The following is a 16,926-nucleotide window of genomic DNA, read 5'->3' as shown; positions in this document are numbered from 1 at the left end:
GGTGTGGCCTGGCCATGGTGCCCCTTTCACAAATTGCACTGCTGGAAGGAATTGCTGTGTCTGTAAATTCTGGAATGCCAGGCCCTAGGCAGAGTGCTGGGAGCAGGCAGGTGCATCAGCCTCTGAGTGGGGCGGTCCTATGGGCACTGCAGAGCTTCGCTTACAAGTGAAAGAAACTTGTTACCTTTGAGGTGTCACAATGTAGCAAATCTTTTTTTTTGAGACAAAGTCTCGTTCTGTTGCCCAGGCTGGAGTGCAGTGGTGCGATCTCCACTAGCCTCTACCTCCTGGGTTCAAGAGATTCTCCTGCCTCGGCCTCCCAAGTACCTGGGATTATAGGCACCCACCACTGTGCCCAGTTAATTTTTATATTTTTAGTAGAGACGGGGGTTTCTCCATCTTGGTCAGGCTGCTCTTGACTCCTGACCTCATGATCCACCTGGCTTCCCAAAGTGCTGGGATTACAGGCATAAGCCACCACGTCTGGCCTGTTTTTTTTTTTTATAAGTAATTCTCCCGCCAATTTCCTATCCCCACCACCCCAAAAAGAAAGAAAAAGAAAGAAAGAAGGAAAAAAAAGAAAGAAAGAAAGAAAGAAGAAAGAAAGAAAGAAAGAAAGAAAGAAAGAAAGAAAGAAAGAAAGAAAGAAAGAAAGAAAGACTAACCTGTGACTCTAAAGTCTCTTGTGGCTGGTGCCGTGGCTCATGCCTGTAATCCCAGCACTTTGGGAGGCCAAGGTCGGCTGATGTTTGAGGTCAGGAGTTCGAAACCAGCCTGGTCAACATGGTGAAACCCTGTCTTTATTATAAATACAAAAATTAGCCAGGCATGGTGGCAGGCTCCTGTAATCCCAGCTACTTGGGAGGCTGAGGCAGGAACTGCTTGAGCCCAGGAGGTGGGGGTTGCAGTGAGCAGAGATCGTGCTCTAGCCTGGGTGACAGGGTGAGATTCTGGCTCAATAAAATAAAATAAAATAAAATAAATGTCTCTTGCCTTTGGAGTCGGCATGAAATCTTTTTTTTTTTTTTTTTCCTTTTTTTTTTTTTTAAAGATGAGGTTTCACCATGATGGCCAGGCTGGTCAGGTGATCCACCCACCTCAGCCTCCCAAAGTGCTAGGATTACAGGCGTGAGCCACTGTGCCCAGCTGCCGTGAAATCTTAATCCATGCCTTTTCTACCTGGGCCAAGGTGGACCGCTGACCACCTTCAGCCTGGACGAAGCCTGGCCCTCCTCAGGTCGCCAGGCTTTGCTGGTGCTCCTGGCCTGTGTGGGGCCTGCTGAGGACAGCAGGAGTGCATTGTGTCGGGGACTGAGCAGGACTTGCGGCCTGGGCCTTTGAGCCTGGTGACACCTGTGTGGGCCGACGCCAGTTCCTTCCACGTAGTGCCCCTGTGTTTGCAGCTGGTCTCTCCATGGTAGCCGCTTCTCCGTGGAAGTTCTGCCCTTTGAAGACTCCACACCCCCTCCCTTGCAGCTGCGGCTGTCCCACCAGTGGGCCTATCCTTAGTGGGGTGCTGAATGTACCCTGAAGGATGTCACCCAGCGAAAAGGGTCGGGGCACACGGAAGGTCCAGAGGAAGGGGGTGTGGAGTGGCCTGGAGCTGCGGCCCCTCCCCGCTGCGGCCAGGCCCGCCAGGAGGAAGCCCTGTCACTTGCAGGCTCTAAGGCTAATGAGGCCAAACCAAGTCCTAATGCCGAGAGGCTGGGTGGGGAGGAGGGGCGGTGGTGTGCACAGGCATCTGAGGTCCCAGGCTGCACGTGAGGGCGTCGTGCAAAGGCATCAAGGTCCCTGGCTGCTGCGGCACGGAGAGGCCCCCCCACCCCAAAGGGCTCCTCAGGTGCTGGAGCTCGCTCCCTGCATGGCCAGCTGCAGCCCGGGGACGGATGGAGGAGAAGCTGCAGGCCTGGGGAACTCAGGCGGCGAGGCCCAGAAGGACATGGCCAAGTCCATGTGGGGGGAACTGGGAGGACAGTATGGGGAGTGGGGGAGACAGTGGGGAGTGGGGGGGACAGCAGGGAGAGTGGGGGGAGGGCAGTGCAGGGAGGACAGTGGAAGAGGGAGGCATGGGTGACAGTTGGGAGAGGACAGTGGGGAGGGAGACGGGAGAGCAGTCCAGCCTGCCCTGGCAGGGGCCTGGGGAGAGAAGGCCCCGCCTTTTTGTGCCCAGGGTCTGGGCCTGCCTGGGGCTGGCTGGTTAAGAGTCTGCACACCCCCAGTTCTGGAGATCCTCAATGTCGTTCTTGCAAGGTGAGCCCACACTCCGCTGGCGCAATGCAGGGAGCTCAGGGGTACTCCCTGGGAAAAGTGTTCTGTGCCCTGGGGTTCAAGGCAGAACCCCTCTCCCAAGCTCAGGCTGCACCTCTGGTCACTGAAGACAAGAAGATGCAGAAAGGAGACCTCTGGGTTCTTGGTCCCCCTTCCCCACCACACCCCTGCAGCATGGGCAAGGCTTGGTGGCCTTCTTGGAGGCGCCTGGGCCTGGACAGCTATTCCAAAGCCACAACCACCCTCCCCACGTGGGTCCCTCAGTCTTCAGAGCGTCCAAGCTGCAGAGCCCAGTAGACAGAACCCAGTTCCAGCGCCTCACTTTACAGAGGGGAAACTGAGGCACAGGCACAGCGCTACCTGGCTCGGGGTCCAGCAGGCAGCCATCTCCCTTGTCTCCTGCCCTAGGGATGGACCACCCCATCTGCCAGCCTTGATTGGAGCCTGGCTGGTGGGTGTTTACTGCACACCTACTATGTGCAGGGTGGTGTGGGGAGCGAGAGTTTCCCCCTCCTGTTCCACAGACCAGCAAGGTTCCCCTGAGCCCAGGGGTAGCGGGACCTTTGTCTGGAGGTGGGTGCAGGGAGGACAGGGTCTCTGAGGGGAGACGGTGGGCTGTGGACTTGTGAGTGGGCGCTTCTCTGTGGCGGCCCTCCTGTGCCCAGTACGATGCTAACAGCATTGCGGCTTCCACCTGAGGGAGCCCAGGAATAGCCCCCAGCTCTGACAGCCCCAAATGCTTCCAGACCTGGCCCCATGTCCCCTGAGAGTCAGAACAGCCAGGTGTAGGGCAGGGGCCCCCGAGCAGGAGTGGCCCCTGTTCCTGCCCAGACCGCAGGCAGCTGAGCTGGCCATGCCCAAGACTCCCTGCACCTGCCAAAGCCACAGGACACAGGCACGGTTTGCCCCTTACCCTCTCTCTTAAGTTGGGTTTCTGGAGGTGGCTGCCAGGACACTGGCATCCAGCCTGTCCGCAGTGCAGGAGAAAGGGGAAGCTGACGTCTTGGGCTGAGAGGGGCAGCGTTACAGGGTGATCTTATAGACACGACATGCAGGCTTCGGAGGGGCTGTGGGGACCAGCAGGGTGGTGAGACATGGGCACCCACCCACAGAGGGCATGGCCTTGGACGCACAGTGGCGACAGCAGCCTCCAAAGTGTCTCTCGAACCCCGGGCATGAGGGGCAGAAGCTTCTGGGGCCCCTGGGGCAGCTGCAGCCTTCCTGCCTGTCCCCTGGTGAAGGAAAACCACCTCCAATGGGAAAAGCTGGAGCCAGACTCTGTCTCCCTTCGGGGCTGTCCCCGGCCTGCCTGTGAAGTCACCAGGCCCAGGGCATCTCCTGAGCCACCTGAGTGGTGATGCATGACCCTCAGTCCTGGGGCTTAGGACCCCTGGGTGTCCCTGCAAGTCCATCCTGGAGTCACTTCTCAGTCACTGCAAATGGGACCACACCCCACTTTCCAACGCCCCAACTTTCCACACCCAAGCAGCTCGTTGTCCCCGCCAATCAATGCCCGCTGACAACAATTATTCTTTTACAAACACCACACATCTTCTAATGCTTGCATGTTAAAAGTGCGAGTGGAGCCCTGGTCACCTTCACTTAAAGGTCTGGGTGAGGACTTTTTTTGTAGAAAAACAATTGCTTGTAACAAGTACTGGAACCCCACTGTGACCATGAGTCCTCGCTCCTCGTTTTGTTCTAAGTCTGAGAAGTGCAGCCCTCACAGGCTGTCAGTTCCAAGTGACGGGAGCTGTAACAGCCCCGACTGATCCCGGGAATATCAGGTGACTCTGGGAAGGGAGGAGGAGGGGCATTGGCCCACAGCCCCGGAGCTGACACTGCATCCTGAGGGTCAGGCCAGGCGTCCATCCCATCTCCCTGGGGCGAGTGCACCCCGGGCCACCTGGCAGCATCCTTTCCAGCCCTCCTGGAGACAGTCAGCCACTGATTCATTCCAGGGACCAGCATGGAAGGTGCTGGGTCGGGTCAGGGCCCAGGGTGGCACCCCTCAGCACTGGCCCACCCCGTCTCCGGTCCCCCTCAGGACTGTTGGTCTCTGAGGAGCCTGGTGCTGGGGTCAGAGGTCTTCATCAGGACCCTGAGACCCTCCGGGTTGAGCAAGGTGGGGCTGCTGAGGGTGGTGGAGGTGGGGGGAGCCACCCAGTGCTTTGGGGATCACAGCTGCAGTGGGAAGGGGGATCACGACCACTAGGTGACGCCCCCTCCATGCACCTAACTGCTGCTCAGGACTCTGGGGACCACGTTGCCAGGGCCGCGCCTGCTGGACATGGGCGCTTCCAGCCCTGCTGGGCTGTGTCCTTCTCGCTGCAGGCCCCAGGCAGAGCCCCGGCAGCCCCTGCTACTGGCCTAACACGGCCCTGGCACAGCCTTTCTTCTGGCAAACTCCACCTGTGCCTCTTCTGAAGGTGGCTCAGCTTTTCACCAGAACGGCCAAGGGCCAGTGTTGCTCCCAAGGAGTGTGGCAGAGGCCAGCGATGCCCTCTAGGGCTCCTCGGTGTGGACGGCTGCCGATGCTGGTGGACATGCACCGGCGTGGGTCCTGTGGCCTCCGGGCGGAAGGCAGGTCGGGAACGTACAGGGCAGAAGAGGTCCTACACCTGGGCCTCCTGCTAACACCCTCAAGAGACCCCAGCAGAACAGAGGCTTTCCTGGAAGAGGGGCTGCCCAGTCCTCCTTTTCAACCAAATACCTTTCCTTCAGTCTCACGGTCCCGCATTTCATGGGAAGGCATGTGTCCCCAGTGGGTCTGGGTGCTGGGAAGAGCCTGGTGCCGAATCCTGCCTGCTCCGAGTGGAGGGGAGCCCATCACCAGGCCCTTCTTGTGAGTGACTGCCAGTGACAATGGTGAGCCCACTCACTTGGGGACATTTGCTTTTGGTGTGGATGACACTTCTGGGCGGTGAGCTCGGGCAAACATGGCCTTGGAAGGGAAGCGAAGAGAGAGGAACGTGAAACACCCCTTTCCCTTCTGCAGGCACATGTTGGTTTTCTCAGGACTCAACTTGGTGGAAACAAAAGGTTTAGAGCTTTGGAGACAGCCACCTGCACAGGGCACCTCGTCTGGCTCTGGTGGGAACAGGCTGGCCATGTTTTTAGCAAGCTGTGTTCCAGCGTGATCTGGAACGGGCTGACCTGACCTTGGAAGTGTGTCTTCTGCAGTCGGGTCCGCAGGTGACCCACGGTGGCTTCGCACTCCATGAGCCCACCATCCCGGGGAAGCCGCTTCTCGTGGGTGAAAAACGGGGCTCAGAGGGGATTCCGAACCATGGTGGGGAGCCCAGCTGTCCTGCCTGCGAAGCCCAGTGTCCCTTGCAGCCAGAGGCACCTGCCAGCTGCGTGACCATGTGTGGACATTTTCCCCAAATTGGGACAGGAATCTGAATCTGTGTTGCTCCCGGGACTGTGGGGGACACACCTCTCCCCGGGGACAGAGAGCCGCCTGAGCTGCAGGAGCGGCTGGTGCAGAGAGAAGCTGGCAGTGCCTGCACCCGCTCTGGACACCCCGTGGGGGCTGGGCGCCAGGGAGGACAGGGCTCCAGCACGTGTGTCTCTGCTCCTGTGCATGCCGGGAAAATCCCACTGCAGTGCGGGAAAGCGCACACTAGGATGCCAGCCCATGCCAAAGGAAGGCTGCAGGAAATGCTGTGCACGCCACCGGGGCTTCCCTTTGTCTCCGGGGCAACAGTGGTTCAAGGCAAAGGACTTCTGCCTTTTGAAAAGTTTTTGAAAATCTGAAAGATAGTCATCAGCCAAACCTCCCTTGGGCCCCCCAGAACCTGCTGCTTCCCACGGCAAACTCACCAGTGAGCTCTGGCTCCGGCCTCGCAGCCCATACACCTGGGGGACAAACCGAAAGGGTCAGGGCAGCAGCGGTGGGGGTGTCCCTAAAGCCCCTGGTGCTCCTGAGCTCTCGGCAGCCCCCAAAACACCCAGCTCGGAAGACTCCCAGAGGCCCCAGCTCTAGGCAGGGAAAGGACTGACAGCTGACGGGTTCCCAGGCCACATGGCTTTTGAGGAAGATCCTCTGTAAGGGGAAGTGCCTGGGAAGCACTTCAGATGCTGTGACCTGGCTCTGGGGCCCTTCCACAGCCTAGCCAGCCCCATGGAAGATGTTTCCGGGAGAGCCAGGGGCAGCCCACAGGAGCTGCCTCTACTCCGTGGCCACCATGCCTGCATTCCAGTGATCGCCACCCTTGAGGGGGTCTGGACGAGCCCCCCACCCGGCCATCACCACGGCCAGTGTCCAGGAATTCCTGCTCCACGGCATTCTGCTGCTGTGTCTTACGTGGCTGAAACACAGACCTCCGGACTCTGTCTCGGAGCGGGCCGGAGTCACGGACCCACAGCATGGGGGTGCTCCAGGCAGCCTCAGAGGCTCCCCTGGAAATGGACACCACCCCGGCCTTGACACGCAGAAGCCACCCTTCCCTCCCGCCCTGCGGGGCCGGCTTCGCAGCGCCTTTCTGGCTTGGCTGTGTCAGGAATGTCAGAGATGCAGGGTTTGAAATCCACTTCGTGGGAGAGTTTGGGTTGCTCAGGCTCATGCATGTTAATGCTGCCACAGCGAAGTTTCAAGCGAAATCAGTATCAGTGAGGGACGTGAAAGCAAGCAAATGTTCGCACCAACAGAACAAACATTAATGTCCCCAACGCGGGTCCATCTCTACCTGCATAGCTGCGGTGGGGCCTTCTGCACCTGCACACCCACGTTGCCAGGCCTGCCGCCAGGGCCACAAGCAGGCATGGGACAGCCAGGACACTCCACACCGCCACGTTCTTCTCCTCGGGGGTACTGTCTGTGTTCTTTGTGATTTTGTCTCTGTCTCCGATGTCATTTCCTGCAAGAAAGAGGAAAATAATCCGACTTAAAGAATCTTGGGGCTGGGCATGGTGGCGCATGCCTGTAATCCCAGCACTTTGGGAGGCCGAGGTGGGTGGATCACGAGGTCAAGAGTTCGGGACCAGCCTGGCCAACATGGTGCAACTCCATCTCTACTAAAAATACAAAAATCAGCTAGGCGTGGGGGCACATGCATGTCTGTAGCCCCAGCTACTCAGGAGGCTGAGGCAGGAGAATCACTTAAACCTGGGAGACAGAGGTTACAGTGAGCTGAGATTGTGCCACGGCACTCCAGCCTGGGCAACAGAGCAAGACTCCTATCTCAAAAAAAAAAAAAAAAAAAAATTCTTGGAGAAAAAGGGTCTTTCTTTTTCAACCTTGAGTAGATAGTACTGCAGGGAAGTATTTCCCTGACATGATTTTGAGGTTTTAAAATAACAGGCTGATGAGAGGAGGGTTTTCTCTTGCAGAGGGGCTTCATTTCCTGGAGGGGTCTTGTTCCTCCTGTCCTACCTGGGAGAGGTAACGACCCCGACCACAGCCAGAGGACCACAGGGCTGGGTGTGGCAGGAAGCACAAGTCCTTCCTGGATTTTTTTTTTTTTTTTTTGAGACAGAGTTTTGCTCTTGTCACCCAGGCTGGAATGCAATGGCACGATCTCGGCTCAACACAACCTCCGCCTCCCGGGTTCAAGCGATTCTCCTGCCTCCACCTCCTGAGTAGCTGGGAATACAGGCGTGCGCCACCACGCCTGGCTAATTTTGTATTTTTAGTAGAGATGGGGTTTCTCCATGTTGGTCTGGCTGGTCTTGAACTGCTGACCTCAGGTGATCTGCCTGCCTCGGCCTCCCAAAGTGCTGGGATTACAGGCATGAGCTACCTCACGCTGCTGGATTTTTAAAAATCAAGGTGAAAGTCACCGAACATAAAATTAACCATTTTATTTTATTTACTTAGTTTTTGAGACAGGATCTTGCTCTGTTGCCCAGGCTGGAGTGCAGTGGTACAAACCTGACTCACTGCAGCCTCGACCTTCTGGGCTCAATTAATCCTTTCACCTCAGCCTACCAAGTAGCTGGGACTGCAGGCGGGCACCACCGGGCCTGGCTAACTTTTTTTTTTTTTTTGATAGAGATGAGATCTCACTATGTTGCCCTGGTTGGTCTCAGGGCTTAAGTGATCCTCTTGCCTCAGCCTCCTAAGTAGCTACAGGTGTGCATCACGTGCCCAGCCACTTTATGCTTTTTTTTTTTGAGATGGAGTCTCGCTCTCTTGCCCAGGCTGGAGTGCAGTGGTGGGATCTCGGCTCACTGCAGCCTCTGCTTCCCAGGTTCCAGTGATTCTCCTGCCTCAGCCTCCCGGGTAGCTGGGATTACAGGCACGCACCACCGTGCCCAGCTAATTTTTGTATTTTTAGTAGAGACAGGTTTTCATCATGTTGTGCAGGCTGGTCTCAAACTCCTGACCTCAGGTGATCCACCTGCCTCAGCCTCCCAAAGTGCTAGGACTACAGGCAGGAGCCACCGTGCCCCGCCCAAAATAAGCCATTTTAAAGCGAACAATTCAGGGTGCCTCTGCAATCATAACCACCACCTAATTCCAGCACCCGTTTTATTACCCCCAAAAGGCAACCTCGTGGCCACGTGCAGCCTTTCCCTGTCCTCCGCTGTCCTGGGGCAGTTCATCAGGGAGCATGGTTGTGTCCAGTTCAGATGGACTGTGAGCCTGTGTGTCAGCAGCGAGAAGGGCCAGATCCAAACATGGGGGTCCCGGAATAGCCGGGACCTCTTATTTTTCTCTTAAATTTTGTTCTCATTTAGTGCTTTATAGCACTCCTTCAAATTTCACGTTTAAAATGCTAGTTTGGATATGGTGGCTCATGCCTGTAATCCCAGCACTTCGGGAGGCTGAGGCAGGAGCATCACTTGTGTCCAGGAGTTTGAGACCAGCCTGGGCAACACAGTGAGACCCCATCTCTACAGAGAATCAAAACCTAGCCAGGCGAGGTGGCACGTGCCTGTGGTCCCAGATACTCAGGAGGCTGAGGTAGGAGAACTGCTGTCCTCCCACCCCTGGAAGCCTCCTAGTTTGCTTTCTGTCTCTGCAGCTTGCCCTATTCTGAAGACGTTGTATAAATGGAGTCCCACAGGCTTGTCCTCAGGTGTCTGGCTCTGTCACTGGCATAATGGCCTTGAGGTTCTCCACGCCGCAGCGTGCGCAGGCTGATTCTCCCTGCACACACGGCTCATGTTTGGTGCATCCGTCCATCCTCGAGGGACACTCCAGTGGTTTCCTGGTTTCCTGCCGTGAACACTCATGGGCAGGCATTTGTTTGAATCCCTGTTTTGAATCCTCTTGGCTATATCCCTAGGAGAGAACGCTGGGTCCTACAGTACTTCCATGCTTAGCTTTTCTTTTTTTTTGAGGAGTTTCACTCTGGAGTGCAGTGGTGTGATCTCGGCTCACCGCAACCTCCACCTCCCTGGTTCAAGTGATTCTCCTGCCTCAGCCTCCCGAGTAGCTGGGATGACAGGTGTGCCCCACCACACCTGGGTAATTTTGTATTTTTAGTAGAGATGGAGTTTCTCCATGTTGGCCAGGCTGGTCTTGAACTCCTCACCTCAAGTGATCCGTCTGCCTCAGCCTCCCAAAGTGCTGGGATTACAGGTGTGAGACACCTCAGCCGGCCCACGCTTAGCTCTTCAAGGAACTGCTGTGTTGTTCCCTTGGCAGCCGTACCCTTCTGCCTTTCCACTGCCAGGCACAGAGACAGCAATGCTTCCGGGCTCTGTGTCCAGTGCCTTTGCCCCTCAGAGAGCCCCTCACAGGCAAACAAGCTGCGGCAACCCCCCAGGAGCTTGTTCTGAATGCCCGGCATGTCTCCACACACACCTGAGAGATCACCTGGGCAATGCTCAACCCTGAACCTCTGAAGCTCTTACACTGCCCCGAGGCCTGGTGCCTGCCCCGAGCTCCAGGTCCAATGGGTCTGGGCACGGGGGCTTTCACAGGCTGCCCAGATGACCCCACTGTGTGACCAGGCTTGAGACGATGTCCCGGGAGAACCTTCTGCTACCCCTTGGGCCGCTCTGGGGGGCGTATGCGGCTGGAAGGCACTTATCAGAGGCTGCTCTGGGGGCAGCCCTCATCCTGCTGCACACAGCCCACAGACTCTGAACGTGAGTCACAGGGCCTAAGCCCCAATTTCAAGAAGGAGAACATCTGGCTCTGCAGGGGATCCTGGCGGTCAGGGTGGACTTCCAGGGTGTGCACCTCGGCAGGCTTTCAGGGTTGAGCTCCGAAACGCCGGCAGCTGGTGTGATGCCTGTAGTCACTGTCTGGAATTCTCAAAGCTTCCGAAACAAGGAGCCCTGCATTCTTCTTCTTTTTTTGAGATGAAGTCTTGCTCTGTTGCCCAGGCTGGAGTGCAATGCTGTGATCTCAGCTCTCTGCAACCTCTGCCTCCTGGGTTCAAGCAGTTCTCTGCCTCAGCCTCCTAAGTTGCTGGGATGACAGGCACCCACTACCATGTCCAGCTAATTTTTGTATTTTTAGTAGAGACAGGGTTTCACCATGTTCACCAGGCTGGTCTTGAACTTCTGACCTCGTGATCCACCTGCTTTGCCCTCCCAAAGTGCTGGGACTACAGGCATGAGTCACCGCACCTGGCCAAGCCCTGCATTCTTACTTTGCACGGGGCTGCATGGTGAGTCTTGCTGGCAGCCCCTTTCCTGCAGCCAGCAGGGCCCCAGGCCCCCTCCTTGGTCATCTCCTGCCTCCTCTTTCTGCCTCTCATCCTGACACAGGAGACGGGGACACAAATGGGGCGGGCCTGTGGCCTTGACGAAGACATCCCCGCCTGCACCCCTTCCACAGGGAGGAGCTAAGCCAGCAGCCATGCCCAGTGGGATTCCTGGGTCTGGGGGCTTCAGTCTTCCCAAGAGGCAGGGAGCTTGGGTGGGGGCTGCTTAGGGGTGGGCTTCCATCCTGGACTGCTGCTGCCTAGTCCTGTGGCTTCTGAAGTGTTACCAGCCTCAGAGTTCAGCCCTCAGCTGTAAAGCAGGTTCAGTGAAACTGACTCTGGGCGAAGGAAACTGAGCCATGTGCACTGGCCCGGCGCCGTTCCTGTTCCCAGACACCGTGGTGGTCCTCACTGCGCGATGTGTGTCTCTCTCCTCCTCTCCCTTTCACCATCTTTCGGTGTCCTGCTGCATCCGTCGAAGGGACTGTCCGTCTCCTGCCTCAGAGGGTCTCCCAAGCCAGCCCTGGCCCCACCGTCTTGGGCACAGGCCAGCACGCAGACCCTGGGAGCTTACCTGTCTGGCTGTCCACAGTCAGGTTCTGCTGCAGAAGCGCATTCTCTATGCAGCAGCCGATGTTCACGCTGGGCGTTGCCGCGATCCTCAGCACGCTGACTACATCATACAAGCCCCGCGTGTTCAGCACGATGGTGTCATTCTGCAGAGCCTGGTCCAGCAGGCTGCCGTCCGTCTTGTTGATCCAGTACACTCTGGGCTGGGGGTAGCCGTTCACGGACATACACGTGAAAATGAGCTCATCCTGGGAGGGGCTGTGGGGCGCGCTGACGACCGGCACGCTGAAGTTTGCTGCGGGGGAGGGAGACAGGTGGTAAGAGATGCCAGGCCCTGCCGGTCAAGAAACAGGGTACACAGTGCCAAGGCTGGGTCACTGGGGAGGCAGCCCACTGTGGCCCGACATGGCCAGGGCCGAGGCTGTGGTCTGAGCAGCCGGCTCGGCCCTGTCCCCCAAGGCAGTCCCAGTGGCCAGGGACCGCTGAGCCTGGCGGGCAGTGACTGGCGCCCACAGACCCCCATTCCGTGGCTGGCGGCTGTTCCGGGACCCCCTTCTCTGGAGCTGGTTCATCTCGCTGCTGACACAGGGGCTGTCAGTCCATCTGAAATGGACACGGCTGTTCTCCCTGATGAAATGCCCAGAGCTCCTTGGTTGCCTCTAATTTTTCTCTTAAATTTGGTTCTCATTTAGTGCACTTCTTTCACATTTCACTGTTAAAACTCTAGTTTGGGCGCGGTGGCTCATGTCTGTGATCCCAGCAATTTGGGAGGGTAAGGCAGGAGGATCACTTGTGTCCAGGAGTTTGAGACCAGCCTGGGCAACATAGTGAGACCCCATTTCTACAAATAATCAAAAATTAGCCGAGCGTGGTGGCAGGTGCCTGTAGTCCCAAATACTCAGGAGGCTGAGGCAGGAGAACTGCTTGAGCTCAGGAGGTCGAGGCTGCAGCATGACCCTACTACTGCGCTCCAGCTTGGCCAACAGTGAGACCCTCTCGCAAAAAACAAACTCAAAAAAGGCAAAGACAGCAAGGCTAGGAGCTCTTCTGGGAAACCAAGCAGCCCAAGTCATGCATTAAGGATTTTTCAGCTGTTTAGTTTCCCTTGAAGTTAGATAGAGGCCTGATAACACAGCTGAGAATTTTCTTCACTGAAAGAAACAGTGAATGAGCCAGGGAGGGGGTTTCAATTTTGTGAATACTCTTCCACGATGGGAGGCTGGGATGGACCCAGCTCTTTCTGCCTCAGCGGTCCTACCTGCCACATGCAGTGTGACCGCAACTTCCAAGACCGTCTGGAATCCCAGGGATTTACTCAGCACCACGCAGCGAAACTTCTGCTCGTCGTCGGGGGTGACATTGAACAAGCGCAGGGAGAAGTCGCCCTGCAGCATCCCGGCCGGTGACATCGCCGCCCGGTTCCTGTAGCGGCTGGCCACGGAGGAGGAGCTGTTCTGCGGGACGTGGTAAGCCACCACCGTGTCACTGATTTGCCAGTACACGTAAATGTCATTTAAATCGAAACGGCTTCCTTCGGGGGAAGCGCAGCTGAGCTCCACGTCGCTGCCTACCATCGCTCTTACTTCTTTCTCCTGAGTATCTGCAACGACCCAAAAGGCAAAAATCTGTTTTCTGAGGCCGACGCCCAGGCCATGAAGCTACTGTCTGGGGCAGGCTTTGCGTTTCGAGCCTCAAATGCCAACTGTGGCTTAGAATTCATTAACAAGGCACGTGCAGGAATGCAGTGGAACTTGAAAAGCGTGGGTATTTCAGGTGAAGTCCAATGTCAATCTTTGGCTTTGATGACGCACTCCTGTTGAGTAAGGGGCTGGGCTGCCCGGGGAGGAGCAGCTGGATGGGCTCAGCATTGTTTTTGTTACTCAGAACTATTTTTACTACTTTTTGGGAGTCTATAATTGATGCAGATTAAAACATTCTTTAAAAATCAGGCATTTAAGGGAAAACAATTTCTCAAGAATTACATTATAATGCTGCTCCCTTCCATCAGGAAAGTTCTCATAAACGTAATAGACACAGGGCGGCTTTACCGTTTGCACAACCACATAAACGCCTGTGGGAAAATCTGTGTGCGTTGCCTGCCTCCAAAGCACTCTAGGCTGGAAGGCTTGGCAAGGCTTTGGGTCTGTGCTGTGGCGCCTCGCCCCTATTCCTGGCTCTTCTAGAGGCTGGTGGCTCTTAGGGCTCAGCAGGGCTGCTGCCCGGGACAGGGAGACCAGGGGACCCAGGAAGCCCTGGCTCAGAGGAACTGCATTCTGCCTGCAACAAACACAAAATCAAACAAGAACTCCAGAGTTTGCAGAAGTGTTTCCCTTTAAGGAAATGCGTCCATCCTGTGCAGCAACCTAGGTTAGGTACCAACTTTCTCCAAAGGGCCACTTGAGAAGCCAAAAGGAGCCTGGTGAGGCTGCTCCTGGTACCCTGCGGCCGGCAGTCCACATAGCCAGACGGCCCATCTCAGAGCTGGGTGCCCACACTGCTGGCAAAGCACCCCCTGAACTTACCGGCTCGAAGGCTGCTGAGGAGCAGGAAGAGCAGTCCAGGACTGAAAAAAACAACCGGAAACGCAGGTGAGGTGGGGCCGCAGGTGAGTTACCTGCATCTTCCAAATGGGAGCAGGCTGGTTTCCCAGGCAAGAGGCAGTTCTGTCCTTCACAGAAATGTGAAGATAGGAGCCTGCCTCCATCTGTTCTCCACAGGAATTCGGGGTCTGGAGCTGGGACCACCACCCCCTGCCCAGCACCGCAAGTCCGAGAGGCTGGTAGCCTCTTGCCACTCTCTAGCTCTGGTGGTGACAAATTCCCGGAAACACAGTGATGCCAATGTGAGGACGAAGGAGAGCAAGGGATACCCCTGAGGCTGGTCTAGCCTTCCTGGGGACAAATTCCAAGAAATTGTAGGAAATCAGAGATAAAAAAGCTTTCAGGGCACATATAACAGGAGCTTCACTTAAAATGCTGGGGAGACGGAGAACATCAGGCGTGCCCATGACAGGGTGGGTCAGGTGAGTGACGGGGCAGCCCTGTGGGTAACGCAGATCATTTTGAAACAAAACCTGGGCTCCTCCTGTTTCAGATCCTGCTACAGCTGGTGCCCTGCCTCAGGCAGCAAATCCCACTCATGACTCCAGTGCTCCTGCCATCTTGCATCGGGGAGCCTTGGCACCCTGCATGCTTCAGGCTCTCCACCTTCTCCCACCAGCCCCAGGATGCCTTCCCCAGGTGGAGGCCCTTCATGGCTTGCCCCAGTCCCCCAAACCATCAGTTTACGGGCCAAGCTCCCCACAGAGTGGGAGCCCCCAGAGCAGGGACACCTCCTTCTCTGATGTTGCTGTACTTCCAAGATCTGGGAGACATTCATCCCTCTTCTGTCTGGCCTCTGCCTCGGAAACCTTGGGGGCTTCCTAAGTGAAAGTCTGGTCTCGTGGGAACCTCCCAGTGGCCTGCCCCTCAGCTCTGGAGCCACAGAAACCCTGGCCCCACCCACGGTGGCCATCACCTGAGTCTGCATGGAGGTGTGCCTGTGCCAAGTGAACACACATGCACCAAAGTGAGCCCCAGGCCACCAGGGACTCTTGAAGCCCGCAGGCGGCCCTTCCTCTCTCTCCCATTCCCTGTTGGGGTTGCCATTCTGGCTGCAAGATGATTGTGATGGCCTCCAGCAGGTCCCCTGCCTCCACCCAGGCCTCCTTGCCTCCAGCCTCAGCCCCTTCAGGTATCTCCCCAGGGCCACCTTCTAAACCACAGCTGTGAGAACCCCTCTGTGCCCCCATTTCTCTCCCACAGTGCCCAGCTCATAAGCCCCATTCTGTCTATGGAGGCCTCCTCAGGACACTGGGGGGCTTTCTGGGCCGGAGGAGCTGCTCCAAGCTCTTTCTGGCTTATCCGGTCCCTGGGTGCTGCCCACCCAGCGGCACCTGTGTCCTCTCCTTGGGCCCTCAGCACCCCTTCCTCTCAACCCTGAGTTTGCCTCAAGACCCAACACATTCAGGGTCACCTGTTTGAAGGTGCGAGTGGTGGAGAGCTAAGACATGGGAGGGCTGTGACAGTCACAGACTTTTAAGTGCTTTCTCTCTAGGGCAGGATCATAGTTGCATATATTTCTAATGAAGAGGGGTACTGAGCAGTGTGACCCAGGTGTGGGCCAGTTCTGGGCTATGCGGGAGGCACCCCTAGGGTCAGGGGCCTCACCGGTTCACCCAGGGGAGCACGGGCTGCGAACCCTAGGACCTGGTTGCTAAGAGCATATTTTCACAAAAAACCAGGAGGAAGCTGTCACTCCCGGTTTAGACAGCTCCACCTTCCCCAGTGCGGACCAGCTGCCTGGCTGCGGGGAACCCCACGTGTGTGGGGGAGGGCGTGTCGCCAGACCGTGAGCATCCGGCTGGCCTTAGAGAAAGCCAGGCCAGTCGCCTCCCTCCTTCACCCATCTCCTGGGAAATCAGTGGTGCCAGGGAGTGGAAGGGGCAGCGCCGGTACCCGGGCGTGCGAGGTGCGCCCCCTTCCCTCCCTCCTTCCAGCGTTCGCAGTCCCCTTTCCCTAGCAGGGACCCCGCCCCCGGTCCGCCCCCGCACGGCTGCGCGTCCTCCCGTGGGTCCCGGTGGCGGCCTCCGCAGCCCGCTGCTGTCCACGCCCCGCCGGCTGTCCCGGTGCCCCCATCGCCCGCTCTCCGGGTGCGCACTGCCCGCCCGGCGCCTCCAAGCGAGCTTCGCAGGCCCCACGTCAGGGCCGAGCTGGGGACGCGCCGACCGAGCCACCCCGCCCTTGATCGCGGCGCCGCAGCTCCTTCCCAGTCTCACCTGCTCAGGCGCATGGCGCTGGCGGAGATCTCGGGCCGCTGGAGACCTCGGGCCACGGAGAACCTGGGCCGCGGGAGGCCTCGGGGAGCGGCAACCTCAGGGCGCGGGAGATCGGATCTAACTGCGCTCCCGCTGCGCCCTAGCTCTGAGCGCCCAGCGCGCGGCGGGCGGGAGGCAGTCGTGTCCCCGCCCCGTCCCTGCCCCGCCCCCGGCCAGTCCCTGCCCCCGACCTGACTCCTCTTGCCACCGAGGCCGCGCCGGGACGCGGCGCGCGGGGCGCGGGGCGCGGAGGCTCCAGAAAGTTCAGCTCTGCCCAGGCGAGTGTGCCCGTCGGCCGGAGACGGGACAGAGGCAGGTCCAGCAGTCCGCCTGCACGCGGGCCTGGAGGCCTTGGGTGCCCCGGGAAGCGCAGGGGTGGGAGGTGCCCGGGAGTAAGGTGGCTAGGGGTGCTGCGGGGCCCGCTCCGCCCGGAGGATCTCCAGGACTTGGGCTAGTGAACTCAGCTACTGCTGAGGAATGAATGATTGACGGAACGAATGATTGAATGAATGAATGCATGAATGGAAGGAGGGAGGGAAGGTAGGCGGGCTCTACTCTCTGGGCCAGCCCCAGCCCACCCCCACCTGGCCTTGCACCCTCAGCGGTCTAGAGGAACGGAGGGCGCTG

The 16,926-nt window shown here is 57.8% G+C and overlaps 1 protein-coding gene across 3 annotated transcripts; it reads right to left on the bottom strand.

Moving 5' to 3' along the window:
* Positions 1 to 3,164: 3,164 nt before the first annotated feature.
* On the bottom strand, positions 3,165 to 16,496 carry ICOSLG (inducible T cell costimulator ligand). Of its 3 annotated transcripts, XM_017538677.2 has the most exons (7): positions 16,261 to 16,496; positions 13,967 to 14,007; positions 12,703 to 13,044; positions 11,449 to 11,739; positions 6,960 to 7,130; positions 6,094 to 6,129; positions 3,165 to 5,212 (listed from the first exon to the last, which is right to left on the bottom strand). In XM_017538677.2, exons 1-7 carry the CDS (start codon positions 16,272 to 16,274, stop codon positions 5,010 to 5,012), a joined length of 1,098 nt encoding a protein of 365 aa, XP_017394166.1. In that variant the 5' UTR covers positions 16,275 to 16,496; the 3' UTR covers positions 3,165 to 5,009. The 3 variants fall into 3 exon arrangements, with proteins under 3 accessions (XP_017394166.1, XP_037597958.1, XP_017394164.1); XM_037742030.1 differs by lacking the exon at positions 6,094 to 6,129; XM_017538675.2 differs by lacking the exon at positions 13,967 to 14,007.
* Positions 16,497 to 16,926: the final 430 nt, after the last annotated feature.

This window comes from Cebus imitator, unplaced genomic scaffold (genome assembly GCF_001604975.1).
Source record: "Cebus imitator isolate Cc_AM_T3 unplaced genomic scaffold, Cebus_imitator-1.0 Scaffold112, whole genome shotgun sequence".
Taxonomy (NCBI): Eukaryota; Metazoa; Chordata; class Mammalia; order Primates; family Cebidae; genus Cebus; species Cebus imitator.
Note: the sequence above shows the minus strand (reverse complement) of the source record. Positions and strands in the feature narration are given on the sequence as shown.